At 35.2% G+C, this 26,280-nt stretch overlaps 1 protein-coding gene across 2 annotated transcripts in view; it reads left to right on the top strand.

The window, feature by feature from the left end:
* The window catches only part of VAV3 (vav guanine nucleotide exchange factor 3), a 173,102-nt gene that overhangs the window by 134,919 nt on the left and 11,903 nt on the right, over positions 1–26,280 (top strand). For both annotated transcript variants that reach the window (XM_080407185.1, XM_080407184.1), the window contains exons 20-25: positions 7,222–7,358; positions 11,155–11,220; positions 15,890–15,924; positions 17,722–17,838; positions 18,494–18,581; positions 22,670–22,799. In XM_080407185.1, coding sequence (XP_080263311.1) covers positions 7,222–7,358; positions 11,155–11,220; positions 15,890–15,924; positions 17,722–17,838; positions 18,494–18,581; positions 22,670–22,799 — 573 coding nt within the window. The remainder of the gene's footprint in view (positions 1–7,221; positions 7,359–11,154; positions 11,221–15,889; positions 15,925–17,721; positions 17,839–18,493; positions 18,582–22,669; positions 22,800–26,280) is intronic.

The raw sequence follows: 26,280 nt of genomic DNA, 5'->3' as shown, positions 1-26,280 counted from the left end.
GAAGGAGAGGTACAGTGGTAGGAACAGCCAAAGGAGGACAATAGAAAGGAGGGCTGTAAAAAAAAAAAAAAGAAAAAAAAAATCTTCAGCAGATTTGTCCTGTAGGATGACAGTCTTTAAATTTTCTGTTTCTGTGGAAATGAAATGTGAATATTTATCAGATATGGTTTGGAGTGCATTACAAATTTGTCATCTGAATTACGAGATAATGAAGATCTTTGGCCTCACCTCTGGTGCTTGTGAGTTCTCTGTTTGTGGAATAAAGTCCTGCCAGGGCTGCTTCACTTGTATGCCTGTGTAAGCAGAAGCTTAAACAGTTAGTTGAGTAAGTCTTATGGTAACTATTAAATGTTTAATAATCAGCCTTCTGAATTATTTTTTTACTTAAAATTGAGTCAAACAGCAAACTTGGGAGTTATGGTTAGTCGTATGAAAAATATTGAGATATTATTGAACAGTACTCAAAGACAAAACAGCTAAAGAAAAGGCAAACAAGTGAAATATTCAAACTGATTCTTAGGCGCTGTCGGCATTTCAGTCCTCTTGCCTGAATGTAAGGCTTATAAGATATATCTAAAATTAGAAATTTAATTATGATGATATAGAAAAATAATGACTTGAGACTGGGAGAATTAAAAGCTCAATTAAAGTATCTTCTTTGAGGTATGTCTATGTACTTATTCATTGTATTAATTTTGTCCGATAGTAATTATTTAAATCATTGCCGCTCTGAAGAGTGCACTTAAAAAACTGTGCTGGCATGTTCCATGTACCTGAGTTCTGTAATCTGTGGCATAAGTACTCGTAAAAAAAAACCAACAACCAACCTGCTTATTTTCTTTCATGCTATTAAGAGACAGCCCCAGAAACTGAATGTGGTTTTTTGTAAGTGATTATGTAGTGTTGCTTTTCTTATGTCTCCTCACCATCTGAGAAGTCCTTCTAGACAAGTTCTACCTTTGGCAGTAACTGTACAAAGCTATTGACTTTCACTGGCTGTGGGATAGTGACATTGATTAGGAATTAAAAAGCAGCTCTCTTGATAAATGCGAGAGAGAACCCAGTTTACTCTTAATTCTGCAATAAAATCATTAGGAACAGGAATTTCAAACACTGGAGCTAGCAGAGCTGATTTGATGAACATGCAGAGAATGCCAAAGGACTTTATTTTCATATAGTCCATGCTCAGAATAGAGCTTCCCTTTAGGCTTTTAATAACACTAGTGTTGGACCAAGATGTTGCCAAAAAAGGTGGCAAATTGATATTTTTTTGTGACACAAGTGCTCAGATTGTGGATATAACTGTCTACCTGCTTATCACGCTGCTGTCTTTATCAACCCATCTGCTTTCCTATGTTTTTTTTTTTTTTTTTTAATCATAACTTCTTGTTACTTTATTATCTGCAGTTATGCTCCTTGGTCTGAGACCTTCACAATCTAACTTCACTTGCTGTGGTGTAATTATTAATTTTGGATTTCTTCACTTTTATTTAAATACAAGGTCTCCTTTGCCTGTGTCTTTAGTTTGGCCATGTTTAAATAATTCATGACGCTGTGGGTCACTGTTCAGACACTTAATCCAATGAGATACTGCTGTGGGTTACCTTGCTTTCATTTCCTGGTTTTGGAGGGGGATGATGGCTGGAGATGCATCTGCTCTGAGGTTTGAGGTGTAGTATTTCTTTTGGTCTTTGCTATGGAAGGCTTATCAATCACTAAATACCAGTCTGTTCCTCAGCAGAGCTGCATTCCCTATTTTTGTAGCTATGAAAATAGAAACCAAAAAAGTTTAAAGCAAGTTCACTGTCCAAACAGACACTCAAAATGCTCTGTTGGTGAAAGAAAGGACAGAATTAGTGTCCTTTACTATAGGAACAGCAAATGTCATTGTGTTGAGATTCTGGAAGTGCTAAGAAGTGGCCTTGTTAGTCTAGAATCCTGTTTCAGAGTCAAAGCCTCATGAAGTCAGGAGGCTTTCTTCCATTACATTATTGGTTTTTGGATCATGTTATAAATATTTGGTGACTAGGCTATATTTTCCCTAGAGGAAAAGAAAGTCATCTTTCAAGGCTCACATTAAGTAGGAATGGTTGTTTAATGCAGATAAAGCTGTTCTACATCTTGCTGCTAAAAATATATAGCATATCCACAAATTCCTCTTTGAATCTTCTCCTATACTCTATGTCATTATTCTGTATGTTCAAATGACCCCTGCCCAAAGCGTAAACCACGTTCTACGTTGCTTGGAAATAACAGATGCTGGAATAAATTTTGACAGATGGAGGTCATCATAGGGTGTGCATTATGCATGTTGTTAGCAAAAAATAACATTTTTGTATCTTTCCATGAAACTGAGGGTTATTCAGTACCATTCATAAATGCAGAGCTGCTATAAGGAATACAATTAGTTCTCTCATATAATGGGTGTTCTAACTTATTATGTACTATGCTATTTCTCAAGTGTAACCTTCTTCGTTGACTCATAACTATGAGATTAAATACCCAAATGTGTGGTATGGTTTATGAAAGGTTTTATTTTTCTGTAATGTAGCCAAATTGGTACTTTGCAAACCCTGACTCTAGCATGCTTTCTGCTTTTCTCATGAGCTACAATTTAGATCATCAATTTGTGTTAGGTCTGTGACCAGAGCTTGACTATGAAGACTTTTCTCGTAATCTGGGGTTTTCCCTGGCTTTCAAGTGAAGTAAATTTCAGCTGTTTATTGGTGGAATAACTGGATCAGTTTGCTATTTGATTTCAAGGTGGGAAACTGCCAGGCTGGTTTTGCATCTTTAAATCAGGAAGTTTCCTGACAAAATCTTTTAGTCATGTGAAAATCTGACCTCATGGAAGCCAATGGTATTTTTAACATTAATTATAATAATGCATGGCTGAAATCCTGACCTTGTCCTATGTGTCTTGAGTTTTCTGCTTTTAAACATAATCATGAGTAACATTTTTGTGCCAGATAAGTTTCCAGAAGTTTTCTGTAGTTATCAGATACTCTCAGTACTGCAGCTATGTGCATCACAATGGCAGTGTCTCTAATGCTTATAATATTTCATATTTTACTCATTAATGCATAATGTTTCTATCACAAAAAATCCAAATTACACTTAAAATATTTCAGGTTTCTGTAACATATTGCTTTTTCTTGTCTGCATTATTATACTAAAGCAAGTACTCAGGATTCTTAATGACTGTATTTGTGATGACTCCATGTGCCAGTTAAGAATGAAATGTCAGGATAGACAAGGAAAATAATCTAGATCTTGTCTGTCTGAACTTCAGTAAAGCAGTTATACTGCCTCAGATGGATTGATCTGTTATGAGGGGAGGCTAAAAGAACCTGGCTCATTTAACCTATCAAAATGAAGGTTAAAAGGGATACGATTGCTCTCTGTAACTACATTATGAAAATAAATGCAGACAAGGAAAAGAACTATTCAGACTTCTGCCTCTAGATGTATGTGAGTTGGCCATGAACTAATTCACACCAGAAAGCAGAAGATTCTAAATGTTCAGAGAGTAAAGTTCTAAAATGGACAGTAGGAACAAACAAAAAAGTTTTAGGAGAAGCTTGCTAAACAGCTGGAAGATTGTATAAGCTTGTTCCTGTGATAAAGGTGGATCGGACTTGATCCATCACACCCCAGTGCACTTTGTATGGATTAGGAGGGGAAGGGCTGACCAGATTCTGTCCAGTTAAATGCACACAATCTCAATGTTAATCTGCTAAACAGTTTCTGAGCTGCTATTATCAAATCTGTAACTACATGGTGAAATGTAAGTTTGATATTCTGTTTGGAGCTCCATGACTCTTTACCTCAATTTATTAACTTGTCTTTATCTCCTTCATTTCTTTTGTGCTTAATGGTTCTCTAAGGGTAGTTCTGTGAGAAGAACATTTATCCATGGAAAAATAGCTATTTCAGAATAGTATGTGCTTGTTTCTGAGTGATTAATTCAAAGATTTGATTTAGTCTTTTGTTCCTGAAAACAAAGATTATTTTTTTTAAAAAATGTTTGAAATCGTGTAACAAGGACAGGTCCTTTTGATGATATTTTCATACAATGAGTAAAATATTAGTTGTACATTCACTGCTTTTATGTCTTTGATCAGTACAGGCTGCCTACGCATGTCTGGTATTGCTGATTTTGAAATGAATGTATTCTCTGTGTCTTAGACACCCCTGTCGTTGGAGAGTGACTTTACCTTCAGTTGTTGTACTTCAAGGTACAAAGTACTTCTCAGAATCTGCGTTGAATTTAAGGCGTGCTTAAATAATTAGCACCAGAAAATAATTTCCCTTGTTTATAGGTGCATCTTTAATCAGTGGCCCTGAAGCTCACACACAGTATCATTACTAAAGTGGGTGAATTAAAGTAATACAGTAATGAATGAAATTACAATGTTCTTCTGTATTATTGCAATGTATGGGATTCCTAGCCATGTGTCCCTGTTATTCCATGTGCTGGTTTAGCTAGATCTGGTGATAGTGTGTGTACATTGTACTAGACAGTGTGTACTCATAGCAAAGGCAGTGCCAAGCACAGGGAACTCTTAAGTACAGTAGAGACAACAACTGGATAAAAGTAGCTAGTAAAACTACAGTAGAGGAATAAAATTTGTTTGTCACCATAGTAGAGAGCAGCTGTAGCACATCGCCGCCGTAGTTGTCACAGTTGCTGCAGGCATTACGGCAAAGAAGTTTTAAGAAGGGATCTGAAGCAAGATAATGAACTCTGTTAAGACTAAGACCCTAACCCAAAAGCCTATTTAAATGAATAGGATTATTTCTAGTGATGTCAAGAGGTGTTAGATCAAATCTTCCAACATTGTATCTGCCAAGGGAATTTTTTTGCTGTAGGGTTTTACAGAATTAAGCATAATGGATTATACACAAGTATTCTAGGCATGATATGTTTTAACATGATTAATTCTGTGTTACCTTTCAAATAATTCTGCTAGTTGACACAGCATGATATTTTTTCCTCTCTTGGCCTGTTTTGCAGAGATGCCAATAATCATAATTACCAGTAAAATACAAAAAAAGTCATTTTACATTTGTTTATGATTTTAGCAGTGTAGTATCTTTTAAAACCTGAGGATTTGCACTGAAAGTACATGAGAGTATTTATGTTATGATAAGATCAATACAAAGGTGGTGTTTTAAGTATATTGCATCTGCACACTGAAAATGTGATAAACTAAATCACCTGATACAAGAATTCACAATGTGAATATTTTTTTGTGCATTTGTTTCAACTTCCAAGTATGTCTCTGAGTGCATGCTTAGTTTGTTTGTCACATACGCAAAGCTCTCAGTTGTATTGTGATGAGGCAGATTCCTTGGGTTAAGACAAAGTTGTCAGCTTTGAGTAGGTGCTTGTACGCAGCATTGCTTCTATTAGCCATGCAATAGATGCAGAATTTGTTGATGTTGAATCAGTATTTGAAAGCTTGAAAGCCTTCAGCTGAGAAATAAAGCAAAGTCGGTATTTACCAAAGTGAAATAATTGCTTATTAATAATTAGGTGCTTATTTTAAGTATGCCAGATAACTTGAAGAAATAGTAAAAGTTATGGTGTCATTTGGGCTGAGTAATTTAAGAGCTGGTATTTATGTAATGTTTCATCAGCACTTTGGATTCGTGTTTATTCTTAAATACAGAGAGTAGTAATTACTGAAGGTGATCTCTTTCATGTTTCATACAATTTAGAGGAGATCATGTCTATTTGTATTTTTTGCCACCTAAATTATAGTAGTGATCTTGCAACAGAAATCAGGCTTTTCTAGGTCTGCTGATACTTTGCTGTTAGAATTAAGTTAATCATAACTCTCTAGCAAGACACTGGTTAAATATGGCAGCCCCGCTACCTTGATTTTGCACGCTTTCACTCTTTATTTGTATGTATTACTATAAATTCTTAGAAAATCTTACTTAACCAAAAACTTTCTGGATAAGATTCTAAATGGATGTGCCCACTTAATTGTAGCTGTTTTTAACATCCTATGTGCAGTTAAAACCAGGTGAATTGTTATAAAAAATTATTTAAACTTTTATTTAAAGTTAGAGGAATAGTGATTAAAAATAGATCTGATCTGTTAAAACGATGCTTTCCTTGGCAGTATAAAGAATGGAAAAAAATGCTTTTCTAAGAACTTTTAAGTCTTTACTATGTTTTTTATGGAGTGGGTGGTACTTCACTTGATTTCAAGTATCTCACAATATCACAGTATACTGTTATAGTGCCATACATTAGCTGTCCATAATGCTTTAAGTGTTTGAGTTTTTTAAAATGCCATTTTATAGTTGTAAGAACATGGAGTTACAGTACCCACAGTTTTCTTTTCTGGCTGAAGTCCTTCCTCCCATTTGATACTTCTAGAGGGCTTTTGAACTGTAGTTACAAACAGTGAATTAGTTCTTTGTACAGGCAGAGAAACTGATCTTTGGGGAAAATATTTTGTTTTTCAAGAAGTAGATTGCTCCCTTAAAAACCCCAAAAAACAACCAACACACAAAAAAAACCCCACCCAAAACAAAACAACCCCCCAAAAAACCCAACCAAACAAAATAAATCAGAGATCAGCTGTCTAGATGCAGCCGGTATTGATGTGGAAAGATTCGTGTGCAGCTAGAGTTCTTGTCTTGAAAATGAAACCTTAAATTGATCTAGGCTTTTCTATGTGCATCCAAAAATATTGTCAAAACCTGAAAACTTGGGGGGGAAGGTCTTACGAGAAGCCTAGAAGGGTTGTCATCCTTACTATCTTGGACATGTTCACATCAGCAGTATGCTTTTTGGTACTAATAATGTAAAGCTGATGAGATTATTCATATTAGTGTGTTTTAATACTAGTTCATCACAATTTTTGCCTTAAACTACAAAGATAGCCTTAATATTTGAACCTTATGCAGAGCTAGGAGTGCATCAGTAGAGGAAAGAGCCTCCATAGACACAAAATCAGCTTTACCCCAAGAAGAGAAGGGAAGAAAAAGTTGTTTTTTCCAAGTAGTTCTTTTCTATTAGGTTGTACATGGTATGGTACTAAGGCATTGCCTCAGTGCCTTAGTCAGGTACCTATTAAAGACATAGCGTCACTTTGTTGATTGATTGCTTTTGTGGCCTTCAGATGTTGTAAAGTGTCATTAACCAAAAACATGTGCAGACTTAAGTTTTGGTTTTTTCTGTTGTTTTGTTTTGTTGTTCAGGTTTACCAAAAATGCAAGTCATTAGAAACTATAACGGAATACCACAGCCAGCAACTCAAGATGGTCCACCATTGCATATCCAGATTGGAGACACTATTGAACTAATTAGAGGCGATGCACATAGCTTATTTTGGCAGGTATGGTATCATTTATCAAATGGCTATATTCCATTAATTCCAGACATTAAATTCTTATTGATCTATTGCACTTGCAACTTTTTTTCCTTTCTGAACAACAAAAGAGTATCTTCATGTTTTACCCCAAAACAAATGTCTAACACAACTATTTTTATTTCTAAATTGTCAATAGTTCCTGTATTCTGTAAAGCTTCATTCTTGCAGCCTTAGAATAAAAGTCCTGGTGAATAAATCTGCAAGAACGTGGCATTGATAGCAATACTTATTGTGAAATTATAAGAATTAAGGAGAGCACTTGGCACATAAACAGCAAAGTCCTATGAATTTTCAGTCACTGTTTCTCTAACATAGCAGAAATGAAAGCTATATTGGGAAAACCTAGTTAGGATTATTAGATTTATAGGGGAGAGAAATAGCTCTGCAAAACAGAACTACACCTAAACTTCTTTGTGACCTTTCAATTCAGCTAAACACAGGTTTTTATGTGCATGGAAAAGTATATTCTATTGATGGCAAAATTCAGTATCATGCAATTCACATCACTACTGTTACTGAAATTTCTTTTTAGTTGATAACTATAAACAGATTTGAAATGCTGTCTAGCATTCACTTTAAAGATAAATGCATTAAAGCATGTCTCATTTTTCTTGATTGTTGTCTAAATTGTTCATACTAGAATCCTACGTACTACTGATGTTATTAGATAAATGGAAATAGAGCTAAATAAAAGAACTTTCAGTGTATTAATAGAACAACAACTGGGAAGCATCTGTTTTCTTGAATTGTTGTTCCTGTATTTGTCTTTGTGACTTTCTTATTTTTTTTTGAGACTGAAATAAGCTAATGAATATATTTATAAAAATGGCTAGGTCTGTTACATGAGTTAGATCATACTTTTTTATTTTCTTTCTTTTTTTTCCTGATTGCAGTTAGGATTGAATCTTCTCCAGATTCTTCAGGAATGAATCAGTGAGCTTTTGTTCCTATGCCACTGCATCATCCTGAACAATATTCAACCAGGGGAAGTCAGAAATAATAGAATTGATTTATCTATTAAAAAATTAGGTAAATAACTGTAACCCCTTACCCCCTAGAAACCCAAATCCAACAAATCAACGAACCAACCTCTTCCCCCCCCCCCCCGATTTATTATTTGGCACACCATAGATATTTCACATCTTTACAAAATTTTTACAAACGTTGGTTGGCAGATTCTGACCTATATCGTTTTATATGTATGGTTTGGTTCTGCAAAGTCTTAAGTTCTGATCCAGAGAAGCATTTAAAGACACTCTTGATTTGGGACTGGCTAGGAGGTAATCGTGTGGCTAATACAATTAGTATAAGCCAGAATTATTGGCATCTTGTGGGACTGATTCTGTTGCCATGTTTGTATACATCTGTCGACTCAATCTACTGGGATTTTTCTTAGATGTTTTTTGTACCTACTATGCTGAAGATTTTAGCTAGAATCTCACTGTGTTTAAGTAGCAGAAACTGGAACATGTGTGAGGCTTCTTCCCCAGAACTCTTAGTAATAAATTTGAATCTTCAGGGAAATTGTCATCTCCATTTGCATCATTCAGGATTTTTTTTTTCTTACAAGCTGACTTGTCACAGACTGCTTACTACAGATTTTCATAAGTCTTGTAATGACATCTGCATTGTTAAAATGCATATTAAGAAAAAAACTTGCAAAACACAGTTTGTATTAAAATGTGCAAGTTTTACTCAAGAGGTGCTTTACAGTAATTTACAGCTGACCTGAAAGACTAATATTTGAACGGACTTTTAAGTTGACCATCGCTCAGTTTAGAAATTCAGGTGCTTGTAATAGGTAAGTATGTCTGGTTTAAATATAACTTTTTGTCATTCTTTACAGTACATCAGATAAACACCACAAGTTACTAAGCAATGCTTAAGCTATAGCTTAAATGCCATCAAATGTGTTTTGATAGATGTTAATATATTTTATTTAATGGCTGGTCTTATTGACTGTAATATCACTCACTACTCAGATGAGATTAGTACTGTAAATAAGTATCACTTAGGAGACTGTGCCAAAGCTCTGCGTTTCAGTTAAATCTGTCCTTCAGGGGGATTCATGTTTCAGGAGTAAATAGAATGTATGGATGCAAAGGATAGCGTGTATTCAAGCAGATAGTGGGAAAGAGCACAAGGAAGCTTTGCTGAACACAGGTCCAGATCTATAATACTGTCACTTGTTTGTGCATAATTCTTTTTTCAACATTATTGGTATTCAGGACATTATAACTTAAATACTGCTTAACTGCTTTGCTCTCTCCTCTGCTGCCTCTGTATTTCTCTGTGTATTTGGTAATGGTGGCAGTTGCTGGGGTTACTATCCGTGTGTGATAAATTGCATAATGATCTCCCTAGGAAAATGATGCACTTGTTTATTATGCTTAGGGTATTACAATCAAAGAATGTATTCATTTTTTCATAAACCCTCATTAATCCTTGCTTTTGCATTCAACTCCACCCTGTTTGAAATTGCTGAATTCTGTTTTGTGTGGTGGTATTAGGGTACAATTACACATTTAGTATTACAGAAACAAAATGAACTAAAACCCTAAAGAAATTCCACGTCTGTTTCTGAAGAATTTTTCCCCCCATCAAAAATAAAAAATGAAATGTAATTTTCAAAAATACAATGCTTGTGAAGTACTCGTTCTTACTCTCATTGCCAAATGTTGATAGTATATTCTGTTTACAGTCAGTTTATTAAATTTAATGGAGGTTAGGCATTTATGTGCTTTTAAAAATCTGTTACATGAAAAAATTTGCTTGATATTTTGATGCCTTGATTTCTGTGTTCTGAAATGTCAGCTGGTGCTCTATTCTGCTCTGGAAAGTGTGGTAAGCATGGTCCCAGCTCGATGTTTGCTAGGACTAGAAAGGTGGTTTTATTTTGCTGCTCTGCCGGCTTGAGGAGTTCTTCTTCAGGAGAGCTTGGTGGTGAGTTGTGAGCTGCTGAGGCATGGCTCTGTGATGATCAGGTCACTTCTGGCCCTTAGCATTCAACTCTGGTCTTGCAACTTGGGGCAGCAGTTGTGTTGCGTAAAAGGTTCAGTTTAGGCCATGCTGGATGCATTTCTGCAGCTGGTCCCCCAGTTGTGTGGGTGCATCTATAGCACCTTGTGACTATATTATAGACAGAGAGTTGATCTTTAATTCTATTAGTATTATTGTGCTCACCCAATTTCCAGTGATTTGCATCACTTGTGGAAACCCTTAAGTATAGAACTTTGTGTCTGAATTGGCTGATGGATTTATTTGCCGTAAATTTGCATTGTATTTAGCATGATTTTTCAGGTGCTGCAACTGCCGCTGTGTGGTTGGGTAGACATTTTGGGGATCTGTAATGTTGCAGTGTGGCAACTCTCACTAGAGTGATGCTAACTGAGGAGGAAATAACTTGGAAGGAGATAATTAACAGTAATGAAGATATCAGGCACTGGCAGACATTGACAGAACTGGGAATCACAACGAAGGCTCTGAGCCCCCTTCTGACATCTCATCTGTTAGAGCTTTCAGGTGTTTCAGCCACAATTATTACTTAATTATATAAATTATATAAAAAACCCAAACAACCCATAATAAAAAACCCCACACAACTGTTAAGTAACACTTTATTAGAACAGCACTTTATTTTAAAATTCTTTGGTATACTCTTATTGTCCTAAATCCCTGTGCATATATTATTATTTACTGTTAACCCCCATTATAGCTCAAAAGTGAAAAATTTGTTGTTGTGGTTTTGTTTTTTTTCTAGGGCAGAAATCTAACAACAGGAGAGCTTGGATTCTTCCCAAGTGATGCAGTAAAGCCTAGCCCATGTGTAAGTACAATTGTTTAATTCTGTTTGTCATCTTACAAAAAAACCTGCCTAGTTCATGCTACTGCTTTATTAATCTTACCTTACAAAAATTATATTTTTTATCGTTCCTTTGTGTTTTCATGGTATGGTCAATATTGCTTAAAACATAACATTGCAATGCTTTTTGGTTATCGGAATAAATAGGACATCTCAAGAAAACATGTTTGAGAAGCAGATTTCACCTTTGGGGGTATTAATAAATTGAACCATCTAAACAGTTTTCAGAGTATAGAACAAAGACAGTTTATGTGAAAGTGTGCTTCCTTCCTTCCCCAGCAGTAAGATGAGAATGCTGTGGTTCTAATCTTTTCCCCAGTCACTTTGGGTTAGAGAGAGGGATTACACCATATGCAGTGAGTTTAAAAATGTGTAAGAGTAAAACTGAAGTAAAACCTTGAATTCAGAATACTTGATAGATTTTCTCTTATCTGTCTTTATTTCACACAAGGAAGTTCTCAATCTAGAAAAGTTCAGGATAGCAATAAGAAAAATTATTTTATAATATGTACTCAGGTTTTGTATACAGATGTGATGATACATTATAATAGGCTGTATGCTTGCTCCTTGATTCTCTGCCCTCTATAACACTGTGCATCAGATTACTATATGTCCCTTTGTTGAGGTTAATTGATGTAAACCCATAAAACCAGTACTGAATCATATTCTTTACCTTGCTTTAAGATAACTTTAACTTAACTTGATTCACAAGTCTGACTTATTCATAGAATTGCTTTCATTACAGCAATCAAGATATGCCACTTAAATGGTTTATAAGTAGGTGGAATCAGCTGTTAGTGGCTGCATTTTAATATGCCTTTAAGGTTTATATTCTGCCTTAGTTTCTAAAACAAATATACATGTAAACCTAAAGAGTATAAATACATTAGTATATCTTGAGACCTCTTCATTACCCTGTATTTTCAGGATTTTGTTTGAAGAGGGATGCACAGAATACTTGTAAGTACAAGGTATTTAGATTAGGTAAGAGAAGAGATCTGGAATAAATAATGAAAACAGTATGTGAATTTAGCTTTCTTCCCTGCACCCCTTGCTTATTGTAAAAGTTGTGGATTTCCTGTACCGTGGCATCACTGTCCTGGACACAGGCAGTACCTGCTACATACTGGTGGTAGGTTCTTGGAGTCACTCAGTCAGTTATTGTACAGTCATTGACAGCAACTGTAGCAACATTTTAGGAACCGCCACTGTACTTTAAAACAGAAGCAGTAGGATGTCCAATGTTAGGAAAAACACTACTAGGGCATTGTGAAGATTGCTTTCTGCTAAATGTAAAATATACTATTTAGAGGAGTATTGAAAATAATACAGTTTTACAGAAAGAATAAATATTATTCATGAAATGTTACCAACGGGTGTGATGATAAGAACAAAAAGATAAATTGATGCTTTACCACTGCTAACTTGGAAGGGTGAAATATGAATATCTTATTATGATAAATGATGCAGTTAAAGATACTGAAATATCAATCAGGTTTTAAACATGCTATAACTTTTATTAAGTCTAACAGTCTTTACAACCAGCTGATATAAAAATGCCCAGAAACAGCATAAAATACATACATCAAAAGACTTTAGGAATGAATATTGAATGAAAAACTGCTGAGCTCCAGGATATCCATATTCCAGACTTTTCATAGATGTACCTATAAACAATTGTTTCCTCTTTGCAATAAGTGTTATATGTCAGCAGACATTTTTGGTACCATATGAATAATATCTGGTTCTTTCTAGTTTTCCTCCAGTTTTCTTATTTCTATACAGGCATTGAATAAATAGCACAGTATTTTACTCTGTTTCGTGACAATGAAGAACACTTGTTATATGTATCTATCAATCTGTCCAATCAAAATTTATGAAAAGGACTACTTATCTATTGTTTAACTGCTCTGGAGGTTGCACTTAAACCATCTTCGAATTTTTATACCCTTTCCAACATAGCAGGACTACTTGACAAATTATGAATGTTTATTTTTTAAAAACTGTTCTTTATTTTCCTGCTGCTGGTAGAATGCATGTTATTTAATTAGTCCTGTGGGGGATAGTACAAATCATTAAAGGTGCAGTTCTTCTGTAGATGGAATCTATTACTGAAATATCTCACGGCATGTAAAAACTCTGTAAGTGCCTAACTGGCCTTGAAAGATCTCATTTGGTTGCTTCACTAAAACATTTCTTGTAGGAATTCTATGTCAGCATATGCATGATATGTTAACTCTTTCCCAAATCTTACACTAGAAGCAGAGGTGCATGAGTAACACCATCAGTAGCTGGAGGGATAGAAGAGCCACTGCTGCTGCCAGTGGTAGTACCTGGCTGTGTTAGGCCTCCTACACTTCAAAGGAGTTTGCATACTACCAGCACTACAAATGCTACTGTTTGAGAGCCCTTTGTCTACGATATTTGGGAGTAATGCATGTTTCCTTTTTCACTCTCAAGAACTAGACCAACTTAATGACTGTTTTAACACCTGGATAGATTTACTGTTGTGTAAGCTGAACACGTGGTCCTGATTTTATCACAGAGAACATTAATGTGTTCTGCACTAGTGTCTGCTTTATTAATTAGAAAAAAATGTGAGGTTTGGACTGTCCTACAAAATTCAGAGTTTCATCATATGGATCTTAGGTTGAGAGGCATTTGAGTAAGTGGTTATGCATTTAGTCTGAGTGACCATTGTGTCAAAGGCAGTAAGCAGAGCTTTCTGAACTCTGCAAATTTTCATTCATGGAAATGAATCTTAATTGTGCAGGGATGGAAGTTACATCTTAAGTAAATTTAAAGTTAGCCAACCCCCATTGTATCACAACATTCTGAGGAGCTTTTGTTTAATTTCTGAGAAAGAGAAGTTAGGGCAGATACTGATTTAATTCCTAATCTAAGTTTGTTGGAAACTTTCTCAACTAAAAAAATGTTCTGAAGTTAACTAAGAACATACTTAGCCAGTGTTTTAAGTGAAGTGTCTGGAGTAAGTACAGTATATACATCTGGTGTTGAGGCTTCTTAGCATGAAGATGAGACCCTTAAAATGGTGAAATTGTAACAATTCTTACTTGTTTCAATAATTTAGTAATTTGGCATTCTGGTAACTGCTTTTTTGCGGAGGTTGCAAGATAATATGTTACCAACACAAGTGGTTGTAAATATATTCTCTGTACATTCTTTAAACTTAGACTATCTTCTGTCATCTAGTTTACAATATCCTGGTTCAGTAATTGCTTCATAGCTTCCTATTCTGCTTTTTTTTTTTATTCAGAAGCTGCCTTTTACTACTTTAGCAATACTGGTAGAATATACCATAGCATTTTGGACAGGTTAACACAAAAATTTTGCATTCCTTGACAATTGCAACTGTAACTGCTGAATACAGTGATTAAATACACAGGGAGGTGGATTTTTCTGTTGACAGTTTTGGGGTATTTTTGTTTGTTTGTGTGTGTGGTGTGGATTTTTTTTTTTTTTTTGGAGGGATATTTTTTCACAGGAAGGGGTTGTCCTATCACTGGAGTTTATTTAAAGATCAGGTCTAGAGAATAGATAGATACCTTGGTTGATACCTGAGGTCATCTTAGTAGGAGTTGTAATTGATTGTAATTTCAATTGAAGTTTGTAGGCCTGTATAATATCTTCCTGAATTGATCTGTGTTTGGAAGTCTCTGTTGAAGATATTTCATATATGATAAATAAAATTTGTGAGAAGACTGTTACTGTATTTTTTCCGCTATTAGATTCCAGAAAACAATAAAACATTCTTTGGTTTTACTGGAAGAAAAAAAATAAATCATTTGCTTATCTAAGAATATACAAATTTAGGTTATAATTCTGCAAGGCATATATTAAACTTCCACTAAAATAATTTTTTCAGCACTTTGCAAGTTTCACACGTTGTTTTACAAGAGTAGGGGAATACCAAAGTGCCATACAGCAATGAGATGGTCAAGATGAAAAGCTGATTTTCGTGGGGATTACTATACAGTGCATCTTGTGTGTGTATAAATGTTATCTATACATAAATTTGCGTATATTTATAAAGTCCATTTTGCAAAGTGACTGTAGTTTGTTTAATTTTTTAAATTGAATTTCAGAATTAAATTCCATGCTTATTAAAATAAAAAACAAGAGTTATCAAAGTCAAATACAAAGGTATGAATGCTGTCACACTACAATCTGTGGATTATCCTCAACTGTCTTGGAATATTATATACTGTATTTCCTAGTAGACAGTCTTTCTAAAGCTATACAATCATGAAAACATGAAGTAAATTTTATACATGTTACTGTAAATTTATTGCACATTTTAATGATACTTTTCAATAATATGTAGCATTGGGCTATTTTATGTATTAAATTTGAATGTAGGCACTGTCAGAAAAACTTCTAACAGTTCTATTAAGTAAAAAAAATAATCTGTCACAGCAGCAAAGAGTTAAAATATTCTGGACTATTTTCAGAATTATAACTTCAAAAGAAAATAGACTTGCAGACTAATTAGATCATCTGTTTCTTTTAACTTGTTTCATCTGGATATTGACTATTAGATCAATGCTATCTAATTTGTGTTGAGTAGGAAAAAACCTCGATCCTTATTCTCTTACATCTTTTTATGTTGTAGGTTCCTAAACCAGTAGACTACTCTTCACAACTGTGGTGAGTCCTTGTCTAGTCTATAAAGAATCTCTTTGAAAGAAGCATTCATAGAAAGACAATTGTGTTTATTACAATTTCATTTGTATTGGTTTAATCTTTGTAGGCTTCTGAAGAAAGCAATGTGTAATGGTTTGGGAAAGCAACACCACGTATTGCCTAAAAGCATTTCTGATGTAATAAAGTGCTTAATTTTGACATTTTGTTTACAATTCTGTAGCTGTGCAGCCTTAGTCCCAGAGGTCTGAAATAGAATAGCGAGAGATGAGTATACTGTGAAGCGTGCAAGCAGATCTTACATGTTAAGTGAATAAAGAGAAGCAATAATGTTAAATACATCTTGTCTTGTCAATAATTCAGCATCACCTTTCAAAAAAAAAAAAAAAAAGACTGTAGAGGTATAAAAGGACAATGTCTCAAAATTAAAACCACTGCTTGTCTGGGGCATATGTAGTGTGTGGACTCTTTACTGGAATTCAGCTCACTTGAAAAGACATGGTGGTTCTGAGAGACCACAGTAAGCATCACTTGTTTTCTTTTACTGTTTTTATGCTTTGTCATTTACATGTGAGTTCTGATTTCCTCTAGTTTGCTAAAAGTGAAATCAGAATCAGGTCTAAACAAATACTGATTTTTCTTAACAAGCCAAATAGAATGTTTAATATTTAAAATTTGTATTTTAAATTAAATTCTAACATTTGCTCTATTTATAATTTTGTTAGAAGAAAGCATTTCATTGGGATTAGTCTTTCTCTTCTAAGAAATTGTAATACTTACCTGAAAAATGACTTGAGGATGAAATTTACTGTAAAAAGTCGTGTGTTTTGTGATAAACTTCAAAATGCATGTTCTCTGATGTGTTTTATAAAATAATTATTTTTTATTTAAAGTTCTCTTCTAATTGGTAATGATGTATTTGTATGAAATTTTGCATACTAGTGATCTGTGATCTTGACTGCCTTTAGACCACTTTCTAAAATAGTTAAAGAAGCATAAATTCCCTGGAAGCTAGGTCTCTTTCCTCAGTTAACAGTTTAACCTCTAGTTTTGCAAACAGATGTCTGCTCACAGCCTCTCATGAATTTCCATCCAAACCAGTAAGGCAGAGCAAGGGCACAAATCTGCTTATGCAGTCAGACTGCAGAATCGGCGACTGACTTGTCTTAGCTTTCAACCCTTAGCAACAGCTCTTTCAAATTTGGACGTATTAGGGTGATATTTTTTTTTTTTTTTTGCTTGTGAATGTTTAGTTTATCCATTACACTTCAGCCTTTAATAGGTTATGAATAATTATGAAACCAAATAAAATAGTGTGTTTGTATAAATGCCAAATTTTTGTATAGGTCTTTTTTTGACATAATAGTTTACCGGTGGCTAATTCTCCGCTCTGTTAAGATAAAGCCCACTAGAACTCAGGGAGGTTCAAAGGTTCTCAACTACTGTTTTATTGTTTCACTTGCAACACATGATTCAGAAAAACATTTGGTTTTATGAGCCATTCAAACCAGTAGTCTTTCAGCTAATGCTAAGGCTTGAGTACTTTCCTTAACAGGCATTGTATTCTACATGTGCGCAAGTACTTTTCTATTTAACAACCCCCCCCGCCCAGTGCCTAGTGGAATTTTTCATGTTTTATTCTTCATTCAAAGATCTGGAAGTGCTATTCAGTTGCAGCTGGTGTATTTTTTTTAGGTCTCCATCATATGCAGAATATTGGGAACTCTGCATTGCATATTTAATAGACCTTTCTTTGTGGCATTGAAAAAAAACATAGGCAATTTTTATTGTTCTCTGTTACAGGTTTGCAGGAGCAATGGAAAGATTGCAAGCAGAGAGTGAACTTATTAACAGAGTAAATAGCACTTACCTGGTGCGGCACAGGACCAAAGAGTCAGGAGAATATGCAATTAGTATTAAGTAAGTGGAATAAGATCTCCTGCAGAAAGTTTTCCTGTTCTCGTGTCTAGATAATATTTGAAATAAACAAGGAAAAGAAAAACTTGTTTCAATTTACATAATCATACACAGCCTTTAAGAGACTCAATATAGGAAAACTGAAGTTGCTGACAGAAATACCCAGGATTTATATTAGGAAGGTAGCAATGTTGGTGTAGCAAATGGGTCTATAAAAATGATGGTCTAGTATATTAGGTAAGAGTAAGCAAGTGTAATTAGAGTGTAATGTGATCTGCTTCTCTGAAGTGAATAAGAATGTTTTCCAATTCAGAAATTTCAGTGAAATGTGGGTTTCTAAATTCTGTGGATGCAAATTATTGTGAGGGTCTTGATTGCTTTCATGTTGTTTATCAACGTGAGTATAACAGTAAGAAATACATGGGGATTCCCAATAAGAATGAGCAGTTAGTTGTGACTTGTTTTCTCAGTACAGATTACCTCTCCAGCTATACTTTAATATATTTGGTTAATTAGATGTCAACTTTGTTTTGGCACAGATATACATTTTGTCTTAAGAATTTATTTGTGTGGTGTTATTGGGGCATGCCCTCAGGTAAATATTGATTGTGTCTGATTAAAAACACATTTATATTCATAAGTTACTCATTGCCCACAGGTACAATAATGAAGTGAAACACATCAAGATTTTAACAAGAGATGGCTTTTTCCACATTGCAGAAAACAGAAAATTTAAAAATTTAATGGTAAGCATTTATTAGGTTTTTAACAATGTGTGATTTTCTATGTAGCTGTTGCTGTTAGTGAGAGCTACTTTGGTTGGTCAAATTACAGAAGGCTGTGAGAGTGAGAGATTTGAATTGCGTCCATACCTACTAATAGGATATTTTTTTGTATTTATGGTTTGTGCCCTAAGTGATGGTTGTATGTATTTAAAACTGCATATTTATATATAGGACTAGACTGTGTCCCCTGCAGTGATGTGGAAGACAGGAGGCATTTGAATCCCATGCATCAGCCCACTATGAAGTTAGGCTGAATCTTGAAAGGAGAATTTGATGTCTTCGGAAATCTTTCTCTATATAGTAATGATCCTTAAAAGTGGCTAGGTGAAGGTTCCTTGCAAGCCCAGCACATGTACACTTTTACTGCTGAACATAATGATGCCCAGTGATGTGTAAATTCAGAGGGAGAAGGATATAAGGTGCACCTGTGTCAGAGAGGCCAGAAGAACTCAGGAAAAGCTGGTCTTCCTGGTCCTGGTACATCAGGCAAGGAAGTGCAGCTCGAGAATGGGATGTCTAAAGTTCTAATAGCTCAGAAATCCTTGTTGAAATAATAGTAATCTCAAGTCAATATTGACTAGTCTAAATTAAAGCAACTTTGTGGCTACTTTGAACTCATACTGTGTGGCAGCAAAGCCCTCGCTAGCAAACTATAGTAATAACACACAAAACATAGGTGCTCTCATTAACTTTTGCTCCAACTGTAGGCATAGTTCATTCCCTGAAATAGGAGTTTGGTGTCAGAGCTGCCCAGATCAATGAGTTTTCAATGTTACGTCAGAGTAATCTTGTACTAGGAAGAAATTACTTTTTTTGAACTTTAATTTGAAAGAGTTTCTTGGTAGCTCATTTTGCTCATACAAGACTCATAAATACAAGGTGTCTGGATCAATTACCTTACTGCATGTGTAAAATTTTACTGCTTAAGCATTTTCTGATGCTTAAGAGAACCTCATTCCATACTTTATATTTAGTGCAATCAGTTGGTTTGAAACTTATGCTGCAGCCTTCCTGCATGTATATCCAAGTACTCTAAAACAGTAACAATGAAGGACAATACAAAACAAGAGTAGGGAGAGAAGCTTTAAAACCAGGAGGCCTTACAAATTATTTTAATTTAAGCACTGATACTCTGTAAAGCAAGAGCATCCTACCAGGGGTAAAAAAATCTAGCAGAAATCTGTGCCTTGCCTAACTCCATTTGAAATAAGTGCATATTAGAATGGCAAGAACATAAATTTCCTATTGAAGAATGCACCAAGCTGTTTCCGCACTCTAATGTCTTTGTTTGATGCTTGAAGAACAGTGAGTGTTCAGTGTTACAGCTGGTAACCCTGAAATCTTAACATTGGTAGCAACAGAAATCATGGCGTTCCTCAGATGCATGAGGGAGGTGGGTACTTAGTTTGCAGACACGAGAGATGATTCACTGGAAACTGATGAGAATGTCTGACTGCTCTCAGGATCCTGACAAAGCACATGAGCTGGAGTTGCTTGCTCCAGATACCTTCTTACGGTGATGATGCCATTTAATGCATTGATACAGGTTTTAAAATGGAGCTGAATGATCAGAGATATAAGTATAGGACACAGACTGGGATAAAAAGGAAACAAAAGGAGTATGCATTGTGTCAAAGAATTGAGAGGACAGAAGAAATTTCTAGTGTGAAGGCTTTATTGCTACGAAGTTAGCCTTGCTAACATTCAGTTAGGAAAAAGTCTGTCCTTGAGAGTTAAATAGACAAGTGGTAGTGTAAGTACTGTTTGCATATGCTGTGGAACAACTGCTTTGTTCCGGGTACGTGCACGAGAAAAGCAATGTCTGGAAGAAGAGAGGAACAAAAGTAGTCTGAGTAGAACGGGGAGCAGAAGAGAGAAAAAACCAACCAGCAGCCATGGAAACCTAAAGTAGCGATCTGCGTTGACACTGTGCTCTGTCCTACTTTGGAGGCAACAGAAGCAGAACAGCTCTTGTACATAGTTTTCATAGTACATTAGAAGAACTTTCACAAGAGCAATTAAAATGTGCTGAGTGTGTAAAGCAGGCCAAGGTACAGCGAAAGGTCAGCTGAGCTGCTGATGTGACAAGACTCCTGAGGAGCCCCATCCATGCTGGCAGGGGCTACTTACCTTATTTATCTGTTTGTAAGCTTGCTAGTGATTTGTGCAATGAATGCTTTGGAGGCCAGTTGTTTGCGGACTTTTTTTCATGGTATTAAAAACTCAGCTTTTAAAAGCAACTGAATCTTTGTGACGCAAGTAAATTTTTTTGCGGTTTGAAACCATTTTACTTATTTTGCTAACGAATACAGTCTGCCCACTTGAAATTTTTACCAAACAGTGTAATTCTTACAGACTTAGATGGTGCAAAAAGGTAACAAAAGTTTGAAACTATTTTTCCATTTATCCAGAAATCCTACTTTGAATGCTGCTTACTTACAAATCACCCTCTCTGTTGCCTTGGTAATTGGAATGTCTGGCTACTCAGTGATGATATATGACAGAAAATTTAGTTGCTGACATTGTAGCTTGTGTGCTGTGCTGATACCAGACAACAAAGCCCAAACAGTTCTTAATCTCCTGGCCTTTCTGCTTACTTGGAGTGCCTAGCAGGTCTGTGATTATGAACTGTTAAAAGTAGGTGTAGATTTTACTTAGCTTTGGACTCTGCCTTAGAAGCAGTTTCAGAGACATGCAACAGCTTGCAGTGTGGGGAGTGAAGTACTCCAGAGTTCAGAAGATAATCTTCGGATTATTACCAAGAACTTATGGTTTATGCACTAGATCTTGAACTAAAAAAAATTGAGAGTCATTTTGTTTGGCTGGAATTAATGTATCACTGATGTAGGCTATTGTAGGCTAATTTCGTTATTTTTTTTTAACTAGAAGGAAATGATTGAACATAGTACTATTTCCTTATTTTACCTAAGTTTGGCTTGGTCAACTTTGATTTTGGAAATCTAGAAGTAAATAGAATGGAATGACTGAGGTACTGGTAGGAGTGAAAGGTTTGCAGTTAAGTACATTGCTTTGTGCTTGCATTTCTGAAGAGTGAAATCTCACAGCTGAAGTATTGTTAATCGAATGAAATATGTTTGCTTTGAATTATCTGGTCACTTTAATCTTATTCTAGGCTTTGTGTACAAACTGTGATATTGACATTATTAGGGCTAATTCAGAAGTAAGACAGTGGCAGGGACTGAAGATCACAACATGATGTAACATGTCAGTTTTGATGGGTGTTACCTTCTTTAGTAGAAACGAAAGTTACTTATCTCCTTGTTACATAAACTATTTGAGGTAGTTTTTTAAAAATATTTTCATATATATGTGTATGCTTATATAGAAAACTTGTGTGTGCATATGTATGTTCATATATATATGCACACATATACATACACAAGCAGAGACAAATTTTTATATAGGGCGTAAAGAAAACGTGAAATGCTGGATTTTAGTCAGTTTGCACTACCTGAAAAAAAAAAAAGCCCAACCAAACCCCAAACCAAAAAACCAACAACCCCACCCACCCACAAATTTTAATGGCAGACTTGAAAGTTTTACATGGTCCGTGTATCTGCTCGTTATATTGTGCTGACTTATATGCAAGCCTTATGCTTTATTTTGGATCTGTGTACTTACAGATACGTTAATGGATAAACATAACTTATCATTGCAAAAGAAATTGGAGAAAACAAAGACAGTTACTGTTATATATATAACAAGCAAGTGACCTTGCTTTCTGCCTAACTTCAGACAAATACACGCTCCGCCTGGCTCTAAGAGGCAGTTAAGTGTTGACTCTGACAATAAGGCTTTATTTTAAAAAAATGGATAACCAGCAAACCTAAAACCCCCAGTTAAGTGGCACTGTAAAAGCAGTTCATATTTTGGATACTTGATTTTTTTAAAAATAAACATGTACTGTGGGTTGTTGTATTATAAAATAAGATTACTTGTAGGATAAAAGTGTCATTGACTGTACAATAGAATGTCGAAAAGGATGTGATTTCAATTTCCAATGACATAATATTTTTCCTTTCTGAAAGGAACTCGTGGAATATTATAGGCACCACTCTCTCAAAGAAGGCTTTCGAAGTTTGGATACTACTCTTCAATTTCCATACAAAGAATCTGAAAATTCAGTGGGACAAAGGAGTAGCAGAACAGGTGGCAACTGTGAGTATTTTAAATTACTGTATATTATTTTCTGTCATGTAAATACTAAAAGGACAAGGTACTTTGAACATCTTCATTTTCCATTTTTGACATATAACCAATTAATATGGTAATACTTTTAGCTAGGATTTTTTGAAGCTAAGCAGATTCGGATCTGCCAGGAGGTTTATAAACATGTCTAGCAAGTTTGTCTTGCTGCCAAACTTAAAATCTCCATGATACTCAAAAATCTATTAGGCGTGCTCGTGAGAGATTAAACTGCATCCTGCTGAGTTTTTTCAGACATTTGCATACACGCAGCTACAAGTGTTAATAATATCTGTGGCAATTTCTAATCCTTAAAAGGGGATTTAAATAAATCAGTCTTGTAGTGTGGCCATATGAAGTAGCATTTCAGTAACACCACATATATTTCTCAAAAAAGCACATTAGATTTACTGTATCATCATTATTTTTATGCCTGCCTTTTAACCTTAAATTTTTATTACCTGCCTCTAAGCTTCTGAAAGTTAATGAACTACTGTACAATATAAATACCAGTTAAAAAGTTTTGAAGTTTAGAAATAAACTGAGATTTACAGTGCATGTGATATTCTTTATTTAACTTATTACAATTTAAGTGGAAGTTAGCGTGATTTTTAGCACATGTACAAGTTCAATATTAATGATAAAAACAATCACATGGCTGGCCTCTGGAAACTATATAGTGTTTCTTTCAAAGAGCAAATATTAGATTTGCAGTTCTGCAGACAATGGCTGTATCTTTCTATTGCAACAGATAATAAGAGGAAAACAAAACTTAATGGAGATTTTAACAGTGTGAAGACTGCTGTGAAGGGCCACAGAGTGCAGTGTAGTCTTTGTGATGAAGCTGGCTGTATTACTTTCATTTGCTGTGTTTGTGAGCTTTTGTGTATTTGCTTGCCTCGGCTCCATAACATTTCTTTAACTTTGGAGACTTTTTTCCTCTCCTAATTAAAGTGAAGATACTTTAGGACAGATGATTTTAAGAAACCAGTGTGTGTCTGTGCATTTCATGTGCTCTGTCTCTATCTCCAAATTCCTCTTTATTCCTTGCGTTTCTGTTTTCTTTCACTGCTTCCCAGGACTCCTGTCAGTTGTCTCCCTGCTATGCTGTATCTCAGTACATCCCTGTTCTTGGTCAATTTATCTGTTCCATCCTTTCTCCTTTGTGTAGCTGGCAATCTCCCTTGGGTTCTCTCTTGTCATCTCTTCTGCTTTCCTCCTCCCTTGCCTCCTCACAGCACTGAGGCTTTAATTGTTGAGAAGATATACTCTGCTTAATTTACTTTGCATTTGTTTTGGTTATTATTGACTGTGAGCAGAACCAGTTTTTCTTTACTGTCTTAGGCCAGTTAGAATGTATCTATACTGTCCACCAACTTCCCAGTTTGCAAGAACATTAGCTTTATGGTTTCATTCTTTACAAGACAGAAGACGTATGATACATCCTCAGTACCTTCAATCCATGGACAAAAGAAAGCACCTCCTTTAGCAAGGTGTTTTAAGGCAGTGCATGGAAGAGCAAGAGGAACGAGTGCGGGATGCTCTTATTTGAACCAAGGGGATAAAAAAGTGCATCTTTGCTACAGTAAATACTAGACCTTTAGTGTTACAAACTGTGCAGGTGGGAACTGGCAGGTTTTGTCTTATACCAGACTGATCAAAAAAACCTCTCAGTTCTCAAACTCTTCATATAAAATCTGAAAGATTTCCACAGTTCTGCTAGCCTACTTAGATTGACTCTGGATGGCACTTTCACTTAATGTATTTGACAGTTTCTTTTAAAGTGTTAGCATGTCCCCATGAATGTGTGTGTTTTGTTGTGTTTTTTTTTCCTTTGAAAGCAAAATTTCCATGATTAACAGCCCATCTGTGAGTTGTGCTGCTCAGTTTTAAAGCTGTGCTGTTCATTCTTACCAAGTTGATGTTAGAATAGCTATATATCTAGGCTGTGTGAACACGGCTGGGCTAAATTTGGAAAGAAGCTGGTAAACTTTAGGCTGCGGTTTTGTTTAGTAGAGGAAGCAAATAAGTCATGGAGCAGTGGTTGGACAGTGAGTTTACTTCACAGCCACTCTTAATCTGAGTGCAAGAAAAAGAGTTGTTGAAATGAAGCCAGACAAGACAGCTGAAGAGAGAAGGGCACTTTCCTTCCCCTCTCCAGTTGTGCAACTACTTGGTGTCACATTCACCGTATTATAACAAATGTAGGGCTGAAGCTGGTGAATGCAAAGGACTATGGCAATTTGAAGCTGATTTTAAGGAGGTTTGGGATTTCAGCTCAGTATTTTGCGCTATACTATTCACATGACTGTATCTGGATTTTTAAATGAGGCCATTTTTTGAAAAGACATCAGCTTCTTACTCAAAATGGCTGGGCTTTAGTATATACAATTGACAGAATAACTAGGAAAAGTATTTCTGAAAAACATGAGTTGAACCACTGTAGACTTTGACAGAATTGTATCATCTGCTGCCAAAGTCTTTGAGCTGCTGTGAAACTGAATGGCAATACCAAATTAACTTCGCTTTCTAGAACAATGTGAGAAAAAATTATAATCATTATTTGTAATTGTCATGTTTTCATTTACCCATTGAAGGAGAGAAAACCAAGTGGCATTTCAGCTTACTTGCAATTTCTGATATGAATCATAATAAATCAATTGTAACTTCTTAAATTTTCAGGGAATTTGATTCTCCCTTCAGCAACTACTAGATTTTTAGAAGGAAAATCTTCATTTTATGGAGATAGTTAATTTGGCTTCCCACTTTAATTAGAACTTTGCTTTTTAGTCTCATGGTCTTGCAGAAGTCACCCATTCTGTTCTAATATTTATCATACACTTTAATGTAGTTGTAAAAGCTGTCAGACTTTTTATTTTTCTCAATATAGAAATTCAATTTAATTAGGAAGATTTCTGGGGAAATGGTGCATTCTTTCTTATTAATTTTTTAGTCCTAGGCTTTTCTAGACATAGCATGATCAAATTTTGGTTTGCTACACAGAAAAATTCCATGTCTTACATTAGAATAGTGGGGTGATTGACGAATTAATGAAATAAAGGCAAAAATTCAAGAAAAGTTGATGTTCTTCTGCAGAATGGTTTTTGGCACTTAATTCCAGCACAATCATGTTGAGAAATCTGAATCTTTTAGAAATCTAGATTTTAAAGTAACCTTAATTGCAAGGTCAAATACTATTTGAGTGACTGTCATCACCTGTAGATCAGGAGTAGGTACATTAACTAGTTATGTCATTCTACTACTTAATGCATTAACTGCATAAAAGTATCTGTTCATAAAGTAAAATAAACCAAGTGTCACTACAGCCCTTAAGGAAACAAAAGGACCCAGCCTTTCTCCTTCAAAGCGAATGCTAAAACCCTCATCAATGACATTTAAAAATAGACTAGTTATCTAGTGGGGTTTCTTTGCCCACATAAGTTTATTTGTCCAG

Source organism: Falco punctatus, assembly GCF_963210335.1.
Source record: "Falco punctatus genome assembly, chromosome: 11".
NCBI classification, from domain to species: Eukaryota; Metazoa; Chordata; class Aves; order Falconiformes; family Falconidae; genus Falco; species Falco punctatus.
Note: the sequence above shows the minus strand (reverse complement) of the source record. Positions and strands in the feature narration are given on the sequence as shown.